The 24,481-nt window shown below is 31.9% G+C and overlaps 1 protein-coding gene across 1 annotated transcript; it reads left to right on the top strand.

Annotated features, from left to right (window-relative positions):
* The first annotated feature begins 11,995 nt into the window (after window positions 1-11,995).
* Window positions 11,996-20,521, top strand: LOC149549982 (longifolene synthase-like). Its single transcript, XM_089793168.1, has 9 exons — window positions 11,996-12,170; window positions 12,265-12,446; window positions 12,542-12,657; window positions 17,774-18,021; window positions 18,144-18,235; window positions 18,322-18,411; window positions 18,807-19,164; window positions 19,668-19,919; window positions 20,010-20,521. Exons 1-9 carry the CDS (start codon window positions 12,063-12,065, stop codon window positions 20,304-20,306), a joined length of 1,743 nt encoding a protein of 580 aa, XP_089649294.1. The 5' UTR covers window positions 11,996-12,062; the 3' UTR covers window positions 20,307-20,521.
* The last annotated feature ends 3,960 nt before the right edge of the window (window positions 20,522-24,481 follow it).

Genomic DNA, 24,481 nt, shown 5'->3' with positions numbered 1-24,481 from the left:
AATTTTAGTTAATTGTATTATTTTTTTGTTGGTTAATTATATATTATTGTCACTAGAAAAAATATTGGTGAAAACATTAGATAATATTAGAAAATGTATTAGAAAATATCAGAAAAACATTAAAAAAATATTTTAAAAAATTAGAAGATATTAAAACAAATTAGTCTTGAATATTAGAAAAAATTTACAATAAAGTTAGGAATTATTTTTTTTTAAATATTAGTATAACATTAGAAAATGCAAAATAATAATGAAAGTCATTACAAAACATTAGTAAAACATTAGTAAAATGTATAACAAAAATATTAGTATAATATTAGAAAAACATAAATTTTATTTTCTTTGAGCACTAAAGGTGATAATTATTTTTTATTGGTTAATTACATGTTAGTGTTATTAGAAAAATATTACTAAATATTTAAAAATATTAGGAAAAAAATTAGGAAATATTTTAAAACATTAAAAAGATATTAGTCTAGAATATTAGAAAAATATTAGTATGTAACACAAGGAAAAAAATAAGAAAAATATTAGTATAACATTAGAAAATACAAAATAATATAAAAATTCATTACAAAATATTAGGAAAACATTGGTAAAATGTATAACAAAAATATTATTATAACATTAGAGGAAAAAACATTGATTTCCTTTGAGTGTTAAAGGTCATCATTATTTTTTATTGGTTAATTACATGTTACTTTTATTAGAAAAACATTAGTAAATATTAGGAAAAACATTATATAATATTACAAAAACATTAGAAACTATTTTTTAAAATGTCAGAAACATTACAAAAATATTAGAAAAACATTAGAGAGAGAGGCAGAGAGAGTTTTCACATAAATAAATAAATACTAAAATAAATGATTTTCAAAAAAGTAATATATTTATATATCTTCATTTAAATTATTTATAAGAAATTATTGAATGTAATAAATAAATTTGTATACTTAATGAACACATAAATCAATTTGTTCATACAATAAACATATATTTTATCAATTTGAAAATTATTTTGAATTTAAAATATAATTTTTAAAATCCTTGAAACCATGGTGCTCATGTATATCCAGATCAATAATTAATAAAAATAAAAAGTTTACATTTAAAGGTCCTAAAGTTTTATTTAAATTAAATTAGAATATCTCAAGGTCTAGTTCAACCATAATGTCCACTTATAACATGCACTATCTTCTCATGATCTTCACTTTCTAGTCTCCACATGCAATGTCCTCACTTAAATTTGACTAGATGTAGACAAAGCCCAGTTGCAACAATTAGGTAATTGTATTGTAAAACCTTGTTATCAGCTTGATAATCAACAAAGTGTATTCAATGTTGGACTATTTTCAATATCTTCAAATATTTTCCCTGTTTCAAAAAAAAACTAGCACCACAAATTTAAATATTTTAAAATTTCATTGATATAAAGTTACCTAGATATATATAAATCCACGTATGTGCGTGCACATATGGGGAACAACATTTCATCACTTTCTTTAGGATCATATAACTTTTCCCTCTCTGCAGTACATCATAATAAATAATAATTGACACCTTCATGATTTTTAGGCTCAACAATCACTACAAAAACATCTTGTGGAGAACAAGTGCATACATGTACATTATATAAGACAATTCATTGACAATTAAATAGAAAGACTTTTTTGAATCCATAGATATGATCATAATCAATGAAAATCAATAGCATATCATCAAAAATTTCATATTCATCTTTATCAATTGTATCACTAACATCAAGTGGTAGAGAAAGCCATGTACCTACATATCCATGTGTTTGATTGATGCATTTTTGATATTCTTGATCAATGCAATTGTCAAAAAAATATGAATATTCTCTTATCTTCAATGTCTAATTGTGATGATCTGTACTCATGACCAAATGTAACGAACGTGTCTTTTCTATCCTCTTGCAACCATGTATTTTTTTTTCTGTTAACACCTAAAAGTTCATTACAAAAATATGGACAAATTAAATCAAAACTTAATTGCATAAAATTTAAACAAATGTACACATCCATACCTATTATCTCTAAAAAAATTTATACATACTAATTGACTCGTTCTTGATGATGTCCCAACTTCGTTTGATGCAAAATCTATCTTACACCAATCAATAACATCATGTGCATTATTTATTCAAACTCCCTTATAATTTATTTGATAATTTTGAAGAGCACATTCGATGCAAGCTCTAGCACCATCATGTTCACCTTTTCCATGCCCACACTCAAATAAACTCAATAGGTGTTTTACATTTTCATTATGATGATATACACATAATGCATAAAATGGTCTAGATGATTTGAATTCTGTGGCCCATCCATCAGATGAAACATAATTTTTATCAATATTTATGTATGCTTCTTTCAAATAAGAAAAAAACTTATTGAAGCAATGTTCTACATAGTGAATGTCACGTTCTTTATCATCACTTATATAGAAGTAACATTCCTTTTCAATGATTCATGCTTCAAGTGTACTGAACACCATCCAAATCTAATTGTGCATGTCTATAACAAACATCTACCATAAGATTGATCTACTTAAAGAAAAAATAATCTGATTGAATTGCTTTTTGATGAACAAAAGAATAGTTTTCTGCAAAATCAATGACTGATAGAATAGTTCCAAGTGGGAAATTATCTCTCAAAGTTTGAAATTGTTGTGCTTGCCAATTTGCAAATAATGTGTGACAAATAAAGGATATATCAAATTCTTAAATCTTTCCATAAATTTTTTTAATAGGTAACACCTCTTCAATGCATTTTAACCTTTTTTTCTCTTTTCCCAACATTTTTTCGTTCTTTATATAATTTTAACTTTTACAATTCACCTTTTTTGTTACATTGATATTTTCAATTTTCAAAGGAAAAAGAGGAAATTCACCTCATGTTTCACATATTCATTTTATACAATTTATTTGACCAAATAGATCATCTATTTTGTCACATAAACTGGATGATATGAACTCACTTCACCTACTAGGAGGAGTAGCACAAAAACCATATGTGTCTTCTACAAACTTTCAAAATACTTGATAGTGGAGATCAAATTCAATATGATAACCACAACAACACATTTCAAACACTTTGTTTGACCTCACAAAGTATGGCTTCAATCTTTTAGACAACACTTGCCCAATTTTTATATTAGATTGTTCACTACAAAATGACACATATAACTCATGTTGTGTTTTGTCCAACCAATGCTTTCTCCGATGTTCATATTGACCAGATGTAATTCTATGTCTGATAACATCTCTACTATTTGATGAAGGAGGAGTGTTATCAATCCAAAATGACATGACTAAATTTTTTATTCCCTCGTCAATAGTAGAATGAGATGCTCTACACATAATTGGCCAATTGCCTTCCATTATACTATCATCCAAAATTAATCTTCTCTTAAAATATTCTCTCATTTTTTTCTTGCTAAAACCCATTTCAGACAAAATTAAAGGTATTTGTCTATTTTGAGTCATATTCTTATTTAGTTTGAGATATCAACATCAATTTTCTTCCCATAGACCTATCTTTAGTTCAAAACCTCTTTCTTATGGTTCTCAAACCTTGTTTAAAATTTTCAGATTTTCATGTTAGAAAATTTTCTCTTTTTTGATGTTGTGCCTACACCTAAGAATTTCAAAACATCTTCCAACTTCTATTATGTAAGAAAAAGTGAAAGAAATTGAGCTTCTTCAAGTATTTCAATGTTATAAAATTTAGTCATTATTTCTCTTATTGTCTTATTCATTAACCTTTTCTTAAACAGACTTAAGGGTTGAATAGTAGCTGTAAGCATTCTCAAATTATCCACATCCATTTAAAATAGATGATCTAAATTTTTATGATAAACTCCATTCTTTATAGTTTGAGCAATAGTTATGAGTTTTTCCATATGTGTAGGAACACCTCAGCTTGACCCTTCTCTGACTTGCATTACTTGAATTTCTATAGGGAGAAATCTTTAGCATTCTCTAACATTCATTGTTTGAGATTCTATAGGTAGTGATTTTGACCCTTCTCTAACTTTCATTATTTGAACTTCTATAGAGAGTGATCTTGAATCTTCTTTGAAAAACATTCATTGTTTTAGATTTTGTAGGGAGTGATCTTGACCCTTCTCTCATATGTACTTCTTCTACTTGTGTTGAGCTTCCTTTAACATTTTCTTCATCTTCACCTTGTTTATTGTCTGCAACATGTTTATAAATGAATGAAATCAGACAAAAAAAAAGATTGATACATAATTAAATTCAAGACCATAAAAATAAATAAATTTAAAAATATATATATACATATACATACATATATGCACGCACTCTCTCTCTCTCTCTCCCCCCGCCCCCCTCTATCTATCTATCTATCTATCTATCTATCTATCTATATCTATATATATATATATATATATATATATATATATATATATATATATATATATATATATAATTACATACCTTGTTTATTTCTATGATTACATGCCAATTTTTTTTGAAGATTTCTTTCCTCTACTTCATCAGATCTATTCCGTGCATGTTTTATTTGTCTTCCTTTCTTGTTTCCCATCAGAAAATTGAAAATTTGTCTTTGCCTTCAAAAATTTGCATTTTCTTTATAAAATTTTTCATCACTTTCAAACATTTGTTTTCAATTTGAAAAAAATAAAACTTATTTTATTTTTTATGGTTTAATTAGATCATGCTCGGGCGAACATAAGAAAACTAAAATCTAGTTGTCAAATTTTTTGATAGATATGTTCAAACAAACATATGTTACTCTAAACATAATATAAATGTTCGTGCAAACATAATGTTTGTGGGAACATTATTTTTTTTTTAAACTATGTTATTTTTCAGAAAGAAAAAGAAAAAGATGGACTTTTGACCTACAAAACTGGGAGTAAATCTAAAAATCTCAAATTGTGTTGCTCAGTACAAGAATTTCAATGACTATAATTTTAATATGTATCATATTCATGAAGGCTTTCAAATATGAGTTTAAATAATTATAGGTTGATTAACTATTCAACTTACTTTGACAGTTTGGGAAATATTGTAAGTTAGGTCAATTTTTTTTTAAAAATATATCTAGGAAATAGTTTTTTTAGTTAGATTTCTATTGAAAAAATAAAAATTAATTTATGATATATTGAGTTCAAGTTATGCTTGTGAAAATGAACATATATCTAAATTATGATACATGTCACTTCAAAACTTCATAAACTATATAATATTCAACCAAATTGAATGAAATCAAATAGATCCTCTAGATATTGATATTAAAAATCCAACATCAAAGGAATTACCTCATTATCATTTGTAGAAAAAAAGTTATGCTTGTCAAGTATGTTGTCACTCTTTGAAAATATTGATTGTTCATATGTACCAATTTTTCAGGGAAGAAGAAAAAGTTGACTTAAATAAATTATTTTTTAATAATTAAAAAAAATGGTTAGAAAGTAGGAACAAGGTACTAAAAATCACTAGTGTACATCATCTTCAAATTACTAATAGTTTCAGAGATATATAGTCACTCGAATGTGAGGTTTATTTCAAAAATGTTGATTTCAGTGTCAAAACTGGTCAAAAAGTGACACCCACTATTGTGGGATCACCCTATCGATAGTGATGGAAATTTTAGGGGTTGATAGGAGTGGGCCATATCTTTTAAGAATATTATGAATCATTACAACTTATTGTGATGTTGACGTGTCAAGTTTCTATGAGGATATTGATGTATTATATAAAATTCAAATGGATATGAATAAAGTGATTGCAAATAAAAAGTATATAATAGATGCAAGGTGGAATAGATCATGGAGATCCAATAGAGGGAGGAGAGTGATCAAAATTGGCTATCTCACTTGTCTAGTTCACCTACTATGGATACACCTACATTGCAAACAACAAAGTGATATTGAATAAAAATGCTCCTAGTTGTTCATTTTTAGAACTATCTCCAATATTGTCTCTTGCTACTTTTGTCTTTTTTGCAACAAGTACAATTGTCAAATGAAACTTTGACACATGTTTTTTCTCTCCCATGTTTGAATCTTGTTACAACCCTTGTTTATAAAAGGATTTCCAAGACTGGGATTAGAAGTCTATATTTTTAAAGATGAATGTTATTTCTCATGTTTGAGTTGGTCCAATATTGTGTAGTGTTATTTTTCTGAATATGTTTTTGAAGTAGTTGATAGCAGCCAAAAAGATGGGGGGATGACTCCAGAGTACAAAAAGGCCAAGAATTTAGTCAGAGGTTACTTCCTAGTTATCTAACCTATATCAAATTTAAATATTAAAAAAAAAATATTTTATGAGTAAAATTTTCATTAGCCACAATCCTTAAACTAATATGCATAAGAAACTAAATAATAAACCATCATTGATCATTTAAAGACATCGTTGCTATTGGTCCACTTAATTGACATAGTCCAAAAAGTCCCATGGGTGTAAAGCTCAAAGATATAATCATAAAAATAGAAATAAAACACAACAAAACCTAGGCTTGATGCCCTCTTCCTTCTCTTGGTTACCATTCCTCTACTCCTCAAGAGCTTCCCCTGATGTATCCTCGTCCTCCGCTTTAACTAGTTTTTCTAGGATGGTTTTTAGCCAATCCTCCACCAAGAATCCATATATGGATTGGATTGTCTCATTTTTCTTTCCCAGATCCTATTCCTCATTTAAAGCATGTAGGAAGTAGAGGGTTGTGGGCATAGAGTGCATAACCTTGGTGAAGAAATCAACTATGGTTTTAAATATGTGGTAGATAGCAGTATGGTTATCTGCCAGGTCCCTCATGGCCTTCTCAAGCCTCCCTATCTACATCTTGGTGTGGCTATGTTTTCCTTTCTTCTTATTAACCTTGGGGTTTTCCTTCCAAAGAGAAGTGATGTCTTCCCCCCACAATGAGCTAGGGTAGCTTCCAGGGTATCAAAGACATGGGATGAGCTGATAGAGCTGGGGTTGGATTTAATGTCCTAGTGAAGTCTTTTATTTTTAGTAGGTTTATCCTCACCATCGGAGGAGTTAGAGTTGGATTCATACTTTGGGGGGGTCTTAAATTTCTCCATCTAGATACACTTGCTAGTTCTCCTAGCACACTACTTGGCCTTCTTGGTTGCTGAGTCCAACTCAATAATGCCAACTTTAACCTTAGGGTTAATTTTCACCTCGGCAGCATGACCTTCCTTGGACTTCTTAAGAGTACAGCTAGGGATGGGGTTGAAGGAGGTCTGAGGGGTGATAGAGGCCAAGGATTTAATCAAGAGAGGTGGATTTTGAGCCACATGCTAGGTAAAATTTTATTCATTAGGCCCTGGTGGATAAGGTAGAATGGTTTCCCCTTGTCATGTTTCCTTCTAGCCTTAAAGATTCTATCCTCCAGTGAATGCAGTAATAGAAATGAAAAGGAGATAAGGTCTAGATTTATGAAAGGATTCAAGATAGGAAAATGATAATAATATATTTCTTGACATCAATCCTCCAAGGTAATGTATCTACTAATTGCATAGAAAATGGTATCTGGAGGTTTAGGAAGGGCAGTCCACACAAACCCACCATGCAATTTCATCGGTTCCTCCTTGGATTTGATGATTTTTTACAAGCTCATCTCCTTAATGACCTTAGCTTACATCCACCATTTTTTATCATCCAACAGAAAATCCCTAGCCCTCACAATGTTTTCTTTACAAATTTCAAAGCTCATCCCATTGATAGTAACTTTTCTATCCTTCCAAGTTAGATAGAACTACATTGAGATGACCTCGTTGTGTTTAACCATGCCATCCATATAAGGTAAAAGGTTCCCCTCCTGCAAGTAGACCATCACTACTTCATTTCTACTGATACACTCATCTACACCCATTGATTCAATATGGTCACTAGTGCCCATATTGTCGCCCAGGTCCACAACTAGCTCATCTAATGATATAGCCTTGCACCAAATTTTGGAGTTGCAAAATATAAAATGGAAAGCCACAATTGAGAAAATGAAAAGGCATTGCATAGTCATCATGAATCCACAATGTTTCCCAAACAACCAAAAATCTCCCAGCATAGTATATGTGGGGAGTTCCTTTCCATCTACAAACAATCATAACCAGTTGTACCAATTTTGGGAATTAACCAACCTGTCTTTATGATCATTACAAAATCATTCATAAAATCTCGCCAAATCCCCCCTCTACATTCTTTTACTATAGTCATCAATGTTCATGGTAGTCAGAACATAAATATTAATCAACATCAAAACATGCCAAAAAAACCCTTTACTAAGCACCACATTTTCATGACCACCTTTAGAAAAGGAGACCTACCACCTAGTTTGATAGTTCATGTGTCATTATTGAAGGTACACTCCCTTTCCATCACAATATGAGTTGATCATGGCAATAAACTGATGCCACCTGATTCCACTAACTACATGACACTATGACCACCTTTGGTGAGGTCATCTACCACATGCTATTTCCTTCTTGATATATATGTGCCACATCTATTTCATGATAATCTTCCATCTTCCTTCATATTTCATCGATAATGATTTTAATCGACCAATTTCATTTTCTCTCTCCCCTAGCAGCTTTTTTGATTAGCATAGAGTCCCCTTCTATGACCAGCTTAGTGACTCCTTGAGCTCTCACAATTCTTAGACCTTGGAGAAGTGTGATCACCATATCTAAAGTTATTAATTAGAACCTCAACCATAGTTATGCCAATTAGAGGCCACCAAAATTCCCATGTTGTTCTAGAAGATAACCCCAGTAGTTGTGCTCCTCATCATGGCCAACCCATTGAAATTTAACTTTATCTAGGACTTAGGTAGGATACCAAACCATCTTCTTTCTTGCCTAGATTTTGGAATTGTCAAACTGTGCCACCATCGAGCCCACACTCCAAGTCAAAGCCTAGTTCCTATCAGTTTCACTTGGGGGATGAGGGGGGGTGGGTTGTTCCAATGCCAAATCCCACTGCATTCCTTTAGGATCCTAATAATTTGTTGAACTACCCCCAAGCTACTTGTGTCTTGCTCCCTAAAAATCCTATTGTTCCACTCCTTCTAGATTTTCCATGAGACACAAGGTGGGAGAACTAACCAAAGGATTTTGCAATAAGGGTAGGCTATTGAGCCATCCTAGTGGACAAGTTTCTTCAACTCATTATCCATACACCAACTGACCTCTCATAAAGAAAGAACCTCCCTCTAGATGTCCATGGAAAAGGGACAATGGATGAGCAGGTGAAGAATAGATTCAACATCTTCAAGGCATAAAATGTAGCAGTTGGAAAGTTGGCAACCTTGATGTTGGAGGTTGTCAATAGTGTGGATCGGCCCATGCAAAGCTAACCACCAAAAGAAGTTTATTTTAGGTAGTTTCCAAGGGTGCCAAGCTTTTTTTTAATCATCCTATGCCCCTTCCCCTACCAGTTGAAAAACATAAGAAGACTTGACAGTAAACTCCCACAAGGGTGTGAGTTTCCACACTAAGGAGTCCTCAACCAAGATGAGGGGAATCCTATAGGCATGCAAAGGATCCTATAATTCCTAAGATAAACTCAACTCCATTGGTAGAATATTCTACAAAGTCATCTATTGTCTATCAAAGGTGATAAAGTCATGGGTCTGAGGGCCATACATTCTAGTGCAAATCTGATGTAGAGGAGAAACCTAGTTTTCCTCAGGGGTTCCTCATGAATCCATTGATCTTCCTAGAAGTCTATAGAATTACACTTCCCCATGAGCTAGTCACACCCCTTTCTTAGGATCTTCCAAGTGTTAACAATGTTATTTTAGATCTTAGAACCCTGGGGCAGAGCATGTGCCCATATAAATTGGTGGGAAGATAATCCCCAAAAGTATTTAGCCATTATGATGTTACTCCAACTACCCTAGGAGTTAACCAACTTCTAGAAAATTTTGGTTAATAGAGCCTTATCCAAGTGTCCAGTTCTTCTTAGATTCAATCCTCCATGAGCTTTAGGTCTACAAACTTTCTCCCAACTAACTAGGCTCCTTGTTTTCTTTTCTTCAGTTCTGGACCATATAAAATCACACTAAATGTTCTTAATGATATCTTTGAATCTACCTTGGAGTTTGAAAATAGATGGAAAATACACTAAGATGCCTTGCAAGCAAGCTAAGAGGAGTTGGAGTTGCAGCCTGCTAGCTTTCTTTGCAAACGTTCCATAAGACCATTCTAGAAATGGTTTGGGATCTTCTTAACAATGAGTGGTAGACCAAGGTAGGTTTCAAGGAATCCTGGCATGCCAATAACCTTTTCCTACAAATTAAGACAAGTGTTAAAAAAATTAACTTTACTTTTTTGGTAGTCTATGCATTGGCCAAAGGCTAGAGCATACATATTTAGGGTATCTTTCAATTCTCTAGCTTCATGGATGGAGGAGACACCAAGTAGAAAAGTATCATCCACAAACTGTTGTAAGACTTGGGGGAGATATCGAGAAGTAGGCTTAATGCCCTTAATTTTGCCAGAGTTAGATAAAGAGACTTAATTTGTGCTTAATAATTCTGCTAAAACAATAAAGAGATACTTTTGATATTGTTCACATGAAAGGAGAAAAGAAATATAGTGTGTTAAATATATTCCGAGTTAGCTAATTTCACAAGATTTGATACTTCAAATTTATTCTTTCAATTTAATTAATATAAATGGAGAAGTATTCTGAGTTGCCCAATTTGGTCTTGTCTCTTTTTATGATGTCTTTAATTTTCTCTGACTTAATGAAATTATGTATGGAGTTCCGTACAGAGTTCCAGTTGTAATTCATTTTGAATTATATCAAATTTCATATTTTGTTGTTGATCAAATTGATTGAGTAAATGCTTAATGTGATATGAGAGAATTAAATGGGTTCATAGGGAGTGATAAGAATGAGATCTAAGATTGAGTATTGGTTTTCTTCACAAAGTAAGGAAATAGATCTAAAGTGTTGGTGTCAAATTTTATGAGTAGATAACCTAGATGAATAAAACACTAGTCATGTCTTGAAGTTGAGCAAATCATTAAAAACTACATAGTGTCAAATTCATAAATAAAAATATTTAATATTTTAATTCATGATGAAGATCTGAAAAGGATTAGCCTATGCTTGGTTTAGAGAGGTTTAAGATCTTGAGAATTAGCTATCTAATAGTTCTTTTGTCAATGAATTAGGAGATTTAGAGGCTATTTTCTAGTATAATAGAATTTATGATAAAATATTGTTAGAGAAGGAAGTGATAATAAATTTCATGGTATACCCGCTTGAATCTTGCAGAATTCAAAGTGAAGAAGACTAAATGTCTTGGCACTTGGTCCTAATGACATGTCTGGAAGTACTGATCATGATCTCAAAGGATTGTTAAAATCTTACCAAATTAAGAACCAACAGGGTGTGAACATTCAAATGTATCTTTGCACATAGAGAAAAACTCCTCTCTTTTGAAGTGTTGACATTTTTTCTCTATGATAACATAAACTCTTGAAATCCTCCTTATAATTTGTCTTTTAAGTTTTAAGGCATTACCTTTGCCTTCATTCTCAAACTTGTCACAATAGTGATAGCTTCTAACTAAACATGAAAATAAACTCTACCAAGGGTGACCTTCCCATTAACCCATAACTCAATGAACTTCTTAAAAGGATCAGATTTAGCCGTCAAAGCCCTCCACAGCTATCCACATGGGACCCCAAATTGACAACAAACTTGAGCAACGTAGCTGCCAGCAAGTCTCAGAGGAGACCACAACACCTACCGGACCCGGAATACGACGAGATCGACCGTCAAAGTTGAATTTGACTCATGGATCCGAGCTACCAAGCATAATTTCAAAGTTGAAGATCCTTTTTTTTTGTTTCGGAGTGTAGATGGAGACAATTACCATTTTATACCAGAATCCGTTAATTTCAGAGGATAGCCAAAGCGTACGAAGAGCATTATAAATAGCAGTATCCTTGAAGAGTTGAGCACAAACATTAAACATTTGAATATCATATTTATTTGAAGAGAAACTATCTTTAGTGCTTCTGCGATGTCGAATTTGAAAGGAGACCACATTTCTTCTGTTTCTTCCATTCCAGCCCATGCATTTAATGAGTGGGCCGATGCTTTTGTTCAATCTATGGAGATGCCGTACGGGGTAAGTAACTATCTGTGTTCCTATTTTCCTTTCTACAATCTTCTGCTATTTTTCTATCTGTATTCCTATTTTTCTTTCTACAATCATCTTTCAGGAACCTGAATACCGTGAACGTGCTGAAACACTTGTGAAACAAGTCAAAATCTTGTTAAAAGAAATGCAAACTGGAGATGGCGATCTAATTGAGCGGCTCGAGATGGTTGATGCATTGCAATGCCTTGGCATTGAGCGATATTTTCAGGCTGAGATTAAAGAAGCTCTTGATTACGTTTACCGGTCTGTTAAAACCCTATTCTCTCTTAATGCTAACATTTGGATTGTTAAACCTAAAATTAGAAATTGTACTAAAATTCTATGTACAATGGGTGCAGCTCTTGGGATCGAACTGTGGGTATAGGATTAGGCTGCAAGAGAGCTACAAAACATTTGAATGCCACAGCGTTGGGACTCAGAATACTTCGACTCCATCGTTATGACGTGTCCCCAGGTATTTTTTTCTCTTTATTTGTGGTGTGTTATTGTAGAATTTAAACAACAGCAGAAACATAATAATTAAAATGATAATATTCAGAACAGGGGAGGCTCTGTTTTACTGCAGAGAGAAAAAACTGATATATTATTCCAACCACAATTGCTGTTCAGCCAATACATTTATTCAAATAAGAAAATTGTTAAAACTAATCCCTAACACATAGATCAATATATAAATCTGTAGTTCTGACAGTGGTTTTAGCATTATTCCATGCCTTGCTAAAGAGCAAATTTAGGAATTTAAAAAGAAACTACTAACAAACTACAAAAGAATGCCGATAACTATACAATCTAACAACTATGCACGAAAGTTTTAATTATAATTCCTCTGAACAGCGGTGGAACTGGAGTTTTCCTTTTAAGAATACTTTGATCACAGCATCAGATCTTCTACATACTCCCCCTTGATGCTAAGAGGACTAACAATTCGATCTCTGAGTGCCAAAAACTGATATTTTGCAACTACTTTTGTGAAGATGTCTGCGATTTGCTCCTTTGTACTGATGTACTTCAACTCAACCGCTTTATTTTGTACCAAATCTCTCATGAAATGTTGTTTCAGATCAAAGTGTTTGGTCCTGCTGTGATGAACCGGATTCTTGGCCAATTTAATGGCACTTATGTTGTCACAAAAAATCACAGTAGGCTGAACCTGTATCTCTCTAATTTCTTCAAGAAGCCTTTTAAGCCATAAAGCTTGTGTGCCAACTGAAGTGATCACAACATATTCCGCTTCTGTAAAAGAGAGAGCAACCATACTTTGCTTCTTTGAACTCCATGTAATTAAACCATAACCCAAAGAAAAACAATTACCAGATGTAGATTTTCGGTCATCCAAACAACCTCCCCAATCTGAATCACTAAAGCCAACAAGCTCAAACTTATTAGAAGAATAGTAAATGCCAAAATCTACCGTGCTTTTCACATACCTCAAAATTCTCTTGGCTGCCTTCATATGTTCCTCTAATGGATTTGTCATATACTTTGAAACCAATGAAACTGAATAAGCAATATCATGCCTTGTGTGAGTTAAAAACATCAAACTCCCCACAATGCTCCTGTATGATGTCTCATCAACAATTTCAGCACCATCATCTCTACATAATGTAACTCCATGAGCAATTGGAGTGGAAAGAGGTTTACAATCAGCCATATCAAATTTTTTCAACATATCTTTTGCATACTTTTTTTGACAAATAAAAATTTCATCTTTACCTTGATAAACTTCCATGCCAAGAAAGTACTTCATGAGACCTAAATCTTTCATCTCAAACTCATTCATCATAGCAACTTTAAATTCATCTTTCATCTTTGAACTACTACCCATATATAACAAATCATCAACATACAAACTCACAATGAGAATTTCATTACATTCTTGTTTGTAGTAAAGGGTAGGTTCACTCTTACTTCTTTGAAAGCCATTCTACTGAAAATATCCATCTATTCTTGCATACCATGCATGTGGTGCTTGCTTGAGGCCATACAAAGCCTTCTTCAACTTGTAGACATAATCTTCTTTGCCTTCAATCTCAAAACCGTGTGGTTGTCCCACATATACCTCTTCTTCTAAGTACCCATTCAAGAAGGCACTTTTCACATCCATGTGATGAACACTCCATTTTTTTGAGCTGCAAGAGAGATTAGCATCCTAATAGTTTCTTGTCTTGCTACTGGTGCAAAAGTTTTTTTCATAATCAATGGCATACCTTTGAGTGAAACCTTTAGCAACCAAGTTTGCCTTGTGTCTTTCAACACTCCCATCACTATTATACTTGATCTTATAGACCCATTTTGTGTCAATCTTCTTCTTCTTATGTGGAAGATCTACAAGCTCCCATGTTTCATTCCTATCAATGAAATCCATCTCTTCATTCATTGCTTGTATCCAAAGCTCATTAGAACATGCATCTTCAAAACATGATGGCTCAAAATCAGCTTTAGCAAGTAATGAAAAATTTACTATCTCACCTATTAGATCTTCTCCATGCGCTTGATTTTGACATCTCTCATAGATATCATTCAATCTTCTTACCTTTCTTGGAGGACTTGAAGATGGACTTGCTATTGGTATTGGTGAGGGGTTTCTTGGTGGGCTTGGTGATCTTGAAATACAACCATCAGTTGGCTACTCATTATCATTATCAGCAATATCATCATCATTCAAAACTGATTTTGGCTTTCCAACATGTTGTTTTTGATGACCATAAACTCCCCCTTCATCAAAAATCACATCTCTTGAAACAACAATCTCATTAGTAATAGGATTGAATAATCTATAAGCTTTGCTTTCCTCACTATAGCCCACAAAAATACATGATTCACTTTTAGCATCTAGCTTTTGCCTATTCTGATCAGGGATGCGAACATAAGCCAAACAACCAAAAACTTTAAAATGATTTACGTTAGGCTTTTTCTCATACCATGCTTCATATGGAGTCATCTTGTGTAGGGCACTTGTAGGACTCTTGTTGAGAATATATATGGCTGTAGCAACTGAATCAGCCCAATAAGAATTGTTCAAACCCTTGGTTTGTAACATGCTCATTGCCTTTTCTACTATAGTATGGTTCTTTCTTTCAGCCACTCCATTCTGTTGGGGTGTGTATGCAATTGTGAGTTGTCTTTTGATCCCATTCATCTCACAAAAATTCTGAATATCTTTTGAGCAAAGCTCTCCTCTACGATCTGTTTTCAAACATCTAATTGTGTTCCCTTTCTCAGTCTCTACACGAGCTTTAAACCTCTTAAATGTATCAAAGGCTTCATCCTTAGTCTTCAAAAAATACACCCAACACATGCGTGAGTAATCATCAATACAAGTAATGAAATATTTGTGTTCGCATAGGACCAAAAATATCTAAATGAATAAGTTGAAGTGGGTGTTGGGCCCTCCATGCATTGTCTTTTTGAAATGATTCTCTTGCATGCTTCCCTTTTGCACACCCTTCACAAATTATTCTATGTTCGTCAACCTTAGGCAATCCAAGAACAAATGCATTTGATGTTAGATTCTTCAAACTATTGAAATTCAAATGGCCATACTTGAGATGCCACAACCAAATTTTGTCCTCATAGGCCATATTGACAAGCTGGTTGTCATTTTCACCAAACTTCAAAGGGAACATCCTATTCTTTGTCATAGGAACAACTGTAATCACTTTATTTCTCTGATTCTTAGCATAGATAGTACATTTCATGTTCTCAAATACCACTCTATAATTCTTCTCACATAGCTGCCCAAAACTCAATAAATTATGCTCCAACTTGGGAGTATAATAAATATCTTGAACACTTTTCATACCTTCTTTTGTTTGAACATCCATGGCTCCTTTGGCCACAACATCCACAATATTGTTATTACCAAGGGTAATATTGGATCTATAACCATCATCAAGCTTTGAAAATATTTCACTGTTACCAGACATATGGTTAGAGCATCCAAAATTCAAATATCAAACATCATTCACATTACTTTCACCTTTCCCATAACACAAAAATAAATTACCTGAGAAAGGATCCTCATCTGGTTGGGCATAATTTGCATTATTGTTACCTAATTTCAGTCTACACACTTTCTCAAAATGTCCATACTTATTGCAATGATAGCATTGGATGTTCCTTTTATCAAATTTGCCTCTACCTCTTCCTCCTTGAGCACCTCCTCTTCCTCTAGATCTTCTTGGAAAAATCTGATTTTGGCCCCTTCCCGAGCCTTTATTCTTGTTATTATTACTGCTAGCACCATTGTTCTTTGAAATTTGCAATTGGGAAGCAAAAGCCTTCTCATTAACATTGGTAGATGTGTCCCTTATTCTATCCTCATGTGATATAAGAGATCCAACCAATTCATCATACTCCATGGTAGCTAAATTCTTGCTTTCTTCTATAGCAATTACTACAATATTCCATCTTCGGGTTAGAGATCTCAATACCTTTTGTATTATTTACTCTTGAGCAATAGATTCACCCAAAGTGGCCATTTTATGAGTCACATCTTTCACTCTCACACATAAATCTCCCACACTCTCTGTCTCCTTCATCTTCAAGTTCTCATATTCTCTTTTCAAGTATTGTAGCTTCGCAACCTTGATCTGATCATTGCGATGGTAAGCATATTTTAGAGTCTTCCAGGCCTCTTTTGCTGTTTGTGCATCAGCAATTCGGTGAAACAAGTTCTTATCAAGAGCCATCTGGATGTGAAACAATGCCATTGCATTCTTCTTCTCAGCTTCTTTCTTCAATCTCCTATCATTAGGTTGGAGAGTATTCCAATCTACAGGCTCTTCATATCCAGATTCAACGATCTCCCAATAATCTTTCCCAATCAAAAAAGTCTTTATCTTGATTGACCAATATTGGTAATCAAATCCATCAAACTCTGAGATTTGCAAATTGTTTGCCATGCTTTGCATGCTGCTATCTTTCAAACACCTTCAGCTCTGATACCAAATGTAGGATTTAGACAACAGTAGCAACATAATAATTAAAATGATAATATTCAGAACAGGGGGGGCTCTATTTTACTGTAGAGAAAAAAAACTCATATATTATTCCAACCACAATTGTTGTTCAGCCAATACATTTATTCAAATAAGAAAATTGTTAAAACTAATCCCTAACACATAGATCAAAATATAGATCTGGAGTTCTGACAGTGGTTTTAGCATTATTCCATGCCTTGCTAAAGAGCAAATTTAGGAATTTAAAAAGAAACTACTAACAAACTACAAAAGAATGCCGATAACTATGCAATCTAACAACTATGCATGAAAGTTTTAATTGTAATTCCTGTGAACAGCGGTGGAACTGAAGTTTTCCTTTTAAGAATACTTTGATCGCAGCATCAGATCTTCTACAGTTATACCAATTAACACATTTTGAAAATCTATGGAGCATGAGTTTCTCCTCGATATTTTTGAGAAACATATCATGTATTTATCTTGATTGTTATTTTGAAGGAACATTCAATTCTAATATCAAGGTGTATTGATAAAATCAAATTTCTATCTTTACTTCTTGATATATTTATCTGTATCTCAATAACTCCTTACGTTGTGTATGGTGAGAAGACACGTTGTACAATTTCAAGGACAATACTGGGGCATTCGTCCTCTGTGGAGAAAATAAAGACAATAACGATGAGGACACTAATAAGGAAGAGAAAGTGATGAGAAGTATGCTCAACCTGTTCAGACTATCTAGTTTGGCATTCCCTGGAGAAATCATTATGGAAGAGGCTAAAGCATTTAGCACTAGATACCTTAAAGAATTATTAGAAATTTCTGGAGATGCATTTAACAGGAGTTTTATTAAAGAGGTGATTCATTCTAGTCTTTATATTTTTTAATTACAAATAATTTAAAACTGTGTATTTTAAACAACTATAAACTAGAATTTGACTATTAAATTATATATTTTTAATTTTTCTTTCTTATATAGGTGGAGTATGCTCTTACATATGAATGGCCTCGAACCTTTACTAGATGGGAGGCGTGGAATTTCATAGAAATCTGTGATCTAGATAATGACAGGTAGAACTAAAATATTGTTCCTTTATTTTTAAGTTTTATTTATTTATTTATTTAAATTAACTATATATTTTTATTAATATTTTTAGGTTGAAAGACAAAAGGATTTTAGAACTTGCAAAATTGGATTTTAATATACTACAATTTCAATATAAGCTGGAGATGAAAAATCTCTCAAGGTAATTTTTCAAGTTACAAAGAAATATCTAGAATGTTTTATTTTCAATAATATTCCATACATATTACTATAACCTTTAAGGCATAAAAACTATTCCAAGAAAACAATTCATTCTTTCCAAGAGCTTGAAAAGATCATGTTTTAGTTTACTATATATTCTCAATAATTTCTAAAATTGATTTGTTTTCTAAAATTTAATTTATGTTTTGACAATAAAAAATAATTATAATAAATAATGGTGACATAATTATATAAATTTTGAGTTTCATTTTCCCATTTTTCACTCTATGTTGCCTATGATTATATCTTTAAAATTTATCATATCTTAAAATTTATATTATTTCAAATTTTTGTTAATTTTAGAATGTTTCTAATAAATACTAGTTTTCATAGCAGTTGGTGGGTTGAATCTGGCATCTCCAATCTGATTGCAACAAGGGAGCGATATATTGAATATCTTTTTTGGGCAGTTGCCTCTACAGATGAGTTGGAGTTTTCTAGTAGTAGAATAGCTATTGCAAAGTCCACTACACTTATTACAATACTGGATGACATCTTTGATGACTATGCAACACTTGAGTATCTCAAATGTATTAAAGATGCCATTTCTAAAAATTGGGATGTTTCTATTATAGAAAATATTCCCAACAACTTGAAGACATGCTTTGAATTTATTTCTAAAAAAGTTCATGAAATGGCAATAGATGCTACTAAATATCAAGGACGTGACATGATGCCTTTTTTTACAAAAGTGGTATGTATACTTCTCCAATACCCTTTATGCATGTTTTTTAAAGTCTTATATAGATTCTATAGAAATTGAGAGGTCAAATAAAACTCTATATTAGATGCTTGAGATTTATAGGAATTTGGAACCATTACACATACCCTAGATTTAATAGGTGTTAAATGTTCCATTCATTCTCATGACATATGGGCTACATGAGTGGGGTAGATGAGTTTGACTCAAAAATAGATATAAAGTTAAATCCCAATAGCAATATCAAAATTTACTTGCTCTTAAAAATATTTCTTTCTTATCAATTTTAAAAGTATATATTTATAATAATATATTATAATTGCTAAAATAATAGTATGGCATTTTAGGTTGAACTAGTACAATATCAATATAAGAAATATTTGTATTGGTATTTATATTTTAAATTGCTACAAATCTTTACAAGTAAAACATGATTATAATGACAATGGGATGAATTTAGATGATTAGTTTAACATATACATTATATTGTATTTCAGTGGGCAGATTATATAGAAGCCTGCTTTGAGGAGGCACGCTGGAAACTGACAGGATATTTTCCAACCTACAATGAGTACATGAAGTCTGCTGAACTATGTGTTGGATTTGGACCGATATTTCTACCTACTGTGCTACTAGCATCTCCTAATTTATGCGATGATGATATTGAGAAGATATACCTTGACAAATCTAGATTTTTTAAACTCATGCAAGTGTGTATGCGGTTGATTGATGATATAAAAGATTTTGAGGTTTTACTCTTTTCCCTTTTATAGAAATAAAAAATTAAAAAAAGATATTTTGAAAAATCAAATATTTATGTATATCTAATTTTATTGCAGGATGAGAGGCTCCATGGAAAGATTGCCTCAGCTATTTCTTGTTATAAGGGTGATCATCCAAATTGTTCAGAAAGCGAGGCCATCAATCAAATCGTCACACTCAATAATAACTTATTGAGAGAATTGACAAGAGAGTTTTTTAAATCAAATATTAATTTTGTTGAATGGGAAAAGATATGTGTCAATAGTACCAGAGGAGTGCAATTTTACTATATATTTGGAGATGGGTTTACATATTCTCACAAGGAGATCAAGCAGCAGATATTTAAAATTCTTGTTCATCCAATAAAAGTGTAGAAAATAAAAGAGTTCTCATTATTAAAAAAAAAAGATACTCAAAATGAGGCACAAACTTATATATGTGCTTCTACTTTTAGTTTATTGTAATAATGTATTTGATTTTATAGTTAGTTGTGCTTATTTAGATTGAATTACCACTCACCTTCAGATAGACTTTGAATGTAATATGGTTTTTAAAAAATGTTTTGATGAATGTAATATGGTTATTAGAATTTTTTGCCATATCATTTAATTATAAGACAAGTTTTCTTTATATCAAGACTTTACTCAAAATTTATAAGTTAAGAAAATTATCTGATTTTAGATATTGTTTTATATTTTCTTCATTAGTATTGTAATGTGTTGTACTTGTAATAAATAGTGATTTTGAGTACCCATCTCTAATCTATTATTCCACTATGTTTGATTCAAAAAATAATAATTTGTAGTTTGTTTCTACAATTTTTCAGACACCACATATAAATGGTAATATATATTTCAATATGATGCTAACTTGAGATTTTTTGTATAGATTCTTACATTATGGACATTAAAATTATGATTCGGTCTTGATTGTGGTCATAAACTACATCTATACGACACTTAAGGATTAGGTACCATATATAGTTTGGGAGATACCACAAACTTATATATATCGTTTGTGAGATACAACATATACATGGTCACAGATATTTCTTTTTCATTTACCTTTGACATATATTTATAGATTTTTACATAATGAATATTAGCTTATGATTAGGTCTTATTATGGTCATAAACCGCATGTGTGGGATGGTTTATGAATAGCTCTTGATTATAGGATCTTATATAATTATGGTAGAATGAAAATGGAACACAAATATAGTTGATACTAAAAAACATACTACAATGAGAGTGTTTAAAATGGTCAATGATAGTATGAGCTATTTAGAGTAAAGTGAAGGCAAATTTTATACCATATGTTTATTATAAGTTTTAATCACAATGCATTAATTTTCATGTCGAGATCTTGTTCGAAAGTGCATCATGCCAAACCTAGCTATGCTAGTGGTAGAAACTTGTGCTTTGGCATCCTCTCCAAAGAAAGGATAAACTGATCTCACTTCGCCATTTGATACCTTGGTTTACAATTAATTTATTTCCCCTGGAGAGAAGGTGGATTTCTTGGAGAATAGTTTGCAAAAATGAAGTGTAGTTGAAGGATTTTGAGGGAAGGCAAAATTGTAAAGAATAGGGACAATATCTTGATTCTTCCATTCGAAGATTACAAAAGGTAAAGGCAAGATGGATTTGCAGGGTACTCATCTTGAAATGGATCTAAATAGAAAAGACAAAGAACAACAAGATGATGTTGACGGGCCTATAAAAAGAATGAGGGGAAGACTCAATAGGAAGACAAACACCATGGTTTGGAAGAATTTTGGGGCTACTCTTGTTGTGAGGGAGATTCAAGCTATGAAAGATCTTAAGAAGATGGCTTATGTTTGGGTTCTATATTCTTTCTTTCTTTCTGTGTTTCTTATTTATTTTCATTTTTGTTTTGTGCTATTTGTTGGATGTTTTGTAGGGTTTTATCTAATTCTAACATAGTTTTTATTTTTGACATTACTGTTTATACTTTTTAATTAGATACTATGTGTGTTTTGGGTCCCTTTGAAACCTATTTTTACCTTAATCAAAAAACTTGTGTTTTGGGATTAACATGACATCAAATAGCTTGGGGATAAACTCCTAGCATCAAGAACTAATAAGGTACGACTATTGCATGCATAAGATTGACAATTAGTGTACAGTAAAAATGTCTTGAATAAGTCTAAAGAAATATTACTTAGAAAATTGACTAACTATAAAGCATGAATTCAGGGAATAGGTAACTTATTTTGTTTGATGAGATTCACTGGAAGAACATGAAATGCTAAAGGCTTAGAAGAAGATAGCATGGACACTAGAGAGAACGTGTGTAAGAGCATTGAAAGAAATGATAAGTTTTCGATGATAGATGAGCAAGTTACCATAAATAGGTTTGATAGGAAAAAATTGGGTAAAGAAAAAATTATTGACCTATTTTGGTTAAGGAATTTTTTTTTTCTTGCAAAATAATTATAAGAAAAGATTGGGACGACATTCTAGATGTTAACACAAATTTGGAATAATCTAAATTGAAGATTTGGTACCATTTGAGGTAGCAAGGCTAGCAGAATTAAAGTTTCTTGTATAAAGGAGCTCTCTTTTTGTTTAGTGATGTATGACACTATATTGTAATGATATAATGTTTCAATGTGCACTTTATTTGGTTGATATATATGAAAAATTGATGTTCACATCAGAGAAAAGAATTTGTATGATATTTATTTGAAGATGAACTACATGATATGATCAAATATTGAAGATATCAATAAGAAGTTAAAGGCTTTCATATATATCTCTACAAATAGATTTGTATAGTTGTATGCATATGTTTGATAAGTGAGATCATCTTTCACTTTGTATTGTAGGGTCAGTGCAAGAAGTTGGGTCTCACTTTTGACCAAAAAGTGGAAGTGTTTTTCCTGTTTTTGAAATATTTTGTCAATTGATGCCAAAATTTAAGCCATTTAGAGATTAAATATAAAAAAATTACTAAAATAAAAATTGTAGTGCCTGTAATCTTCTTTTTGAATATGTAATTTATTTGTATACCCATATGATAGATTATTTTTTTGCTATGGATATTTAAAAACCACTTTTTCAAAATGTTTGTTTTAGGACCATACCATGCTCATGTACGGACACCATAATTTGACACAAATGAATGAATTTTTGTGAATCCTTTTAAATGGAGTTACCTGACACACTAAAAATTGATGAGAATATTTTTCTTGAATTTTTTAATGAATATTTTTTTAAAATTAATTTTTAATTGGCTATAAAGGAAAATTTTTAAACCTCTCAAGTACGGACACCATAATTTGATCAAAATTACACTTTTTTCAATTTTTTTTCTTCAAAAGAATTGAATGTAGATTGATGACATATAAATTAATTTAAGAAAAAATATAAAATATAAAAGTTATTAAAGTTTTAGTGAACGTTGCTATTTTACATTTAGGTACCACCTTTGATTAAAAAATTAAAAAAAAATAGTAAATAAAATCATCACTCTATAAAATTTATATTTCTGAAAGTAGGACAGTGAGAGCTCTAATGGGTTTTTGTTTCGTAAAAAAATTTGATCGGAAAGACCCTCTAAAAATTATTGCAAGGTATGAATTTGTCAGTTCAATGCCTTAGCCAAATCTTGAGACGCCAAGGCATAGGCTTGGTCTCAGCAAGCCTATCCCAAACCAAAATCTGAGACAGGAAAAAAAATCCTGCCTCATGTTGTAAGAAACGGGCACCCGTTATTTAAATTTCAAAAAATGGGTACCCATTTTGAAAAGCTAAAAGCGGCATGTAAAATCTGCCGAAAACTTTAAAAAAAGACTTTTTAAGAAACGGGTACCCATTTTTTGAAAATAAAAAATGGGTACCCAATTTTTAAAAATAACGAGCACCCATTTTTTAAATTTAGGGTCGGGCACCCGAGCCGAAAATGGGTGCCCATTTTTTAAAATCAGGTACCCGTTTCTAAGAGGTCTCATTTCGTGGATTTGACTTCCGTAGAATTGCAACCCAACTTTATGCATTCACCCTGTAAGCATAACTCTTAATTGGTTTGAGGCTTCTAATAAGGCCTAGTCCTCTAACAAGAACATATACAAGTTATATAGATGTAATAGACTCCTAATATGGTCAAGATCTTTGACAAAATAGTTTTCATTAGTGGATCATATGTTGGGTACCATCCCCACTAGGAATTTTCCATGACCAAGATTTTTCTAGTTAACAAAAATTGCTGTTATGAGTTTCATTGTGTTATAGTTATGAACGTACTTTCTAGATTGATCATCTATGTAAGTTTAATGAGTTTTATTGTTATCCATAGTTGGTAAAACATTTGTGACATACTTATTCACCCCCCTGTCAGTATTACATATTTCTAACAATGATTTAGTTGGTATGGTTAGAGCGGTTATGATGGTAACATCTTGTCAAGGAGGAATTTGTTATCAACAAGTGAACGGTTATGTTCCTATGAGTCAATAGAGTCTTGTGAAGACAACATGTATATGTGGAGTCAATTAGGGTATTGAAGGGTGTAGGGAACCTTATAA

Source organism: Cupressus sempervirens, chromosome 7 (assembly GCF_028749045.1).
Source record: "Cupressus sempervirens isolate cs-2001-9-10 chromosome 7, ASM2874904v1, whole genome shotgun sequence".
Lineage (NCBI taxonomy): Eukaryota > Viridiplantae > Streptophyta > Pinopsida > Cupressales > Cupressaceae > Cupressus > Cupressus sempervirens.
The sequence above is the reverse complement of the archived record's forward strand: the minus strand, read 5'-3'. Positions and strand labels throughout refer to the sequence as shown.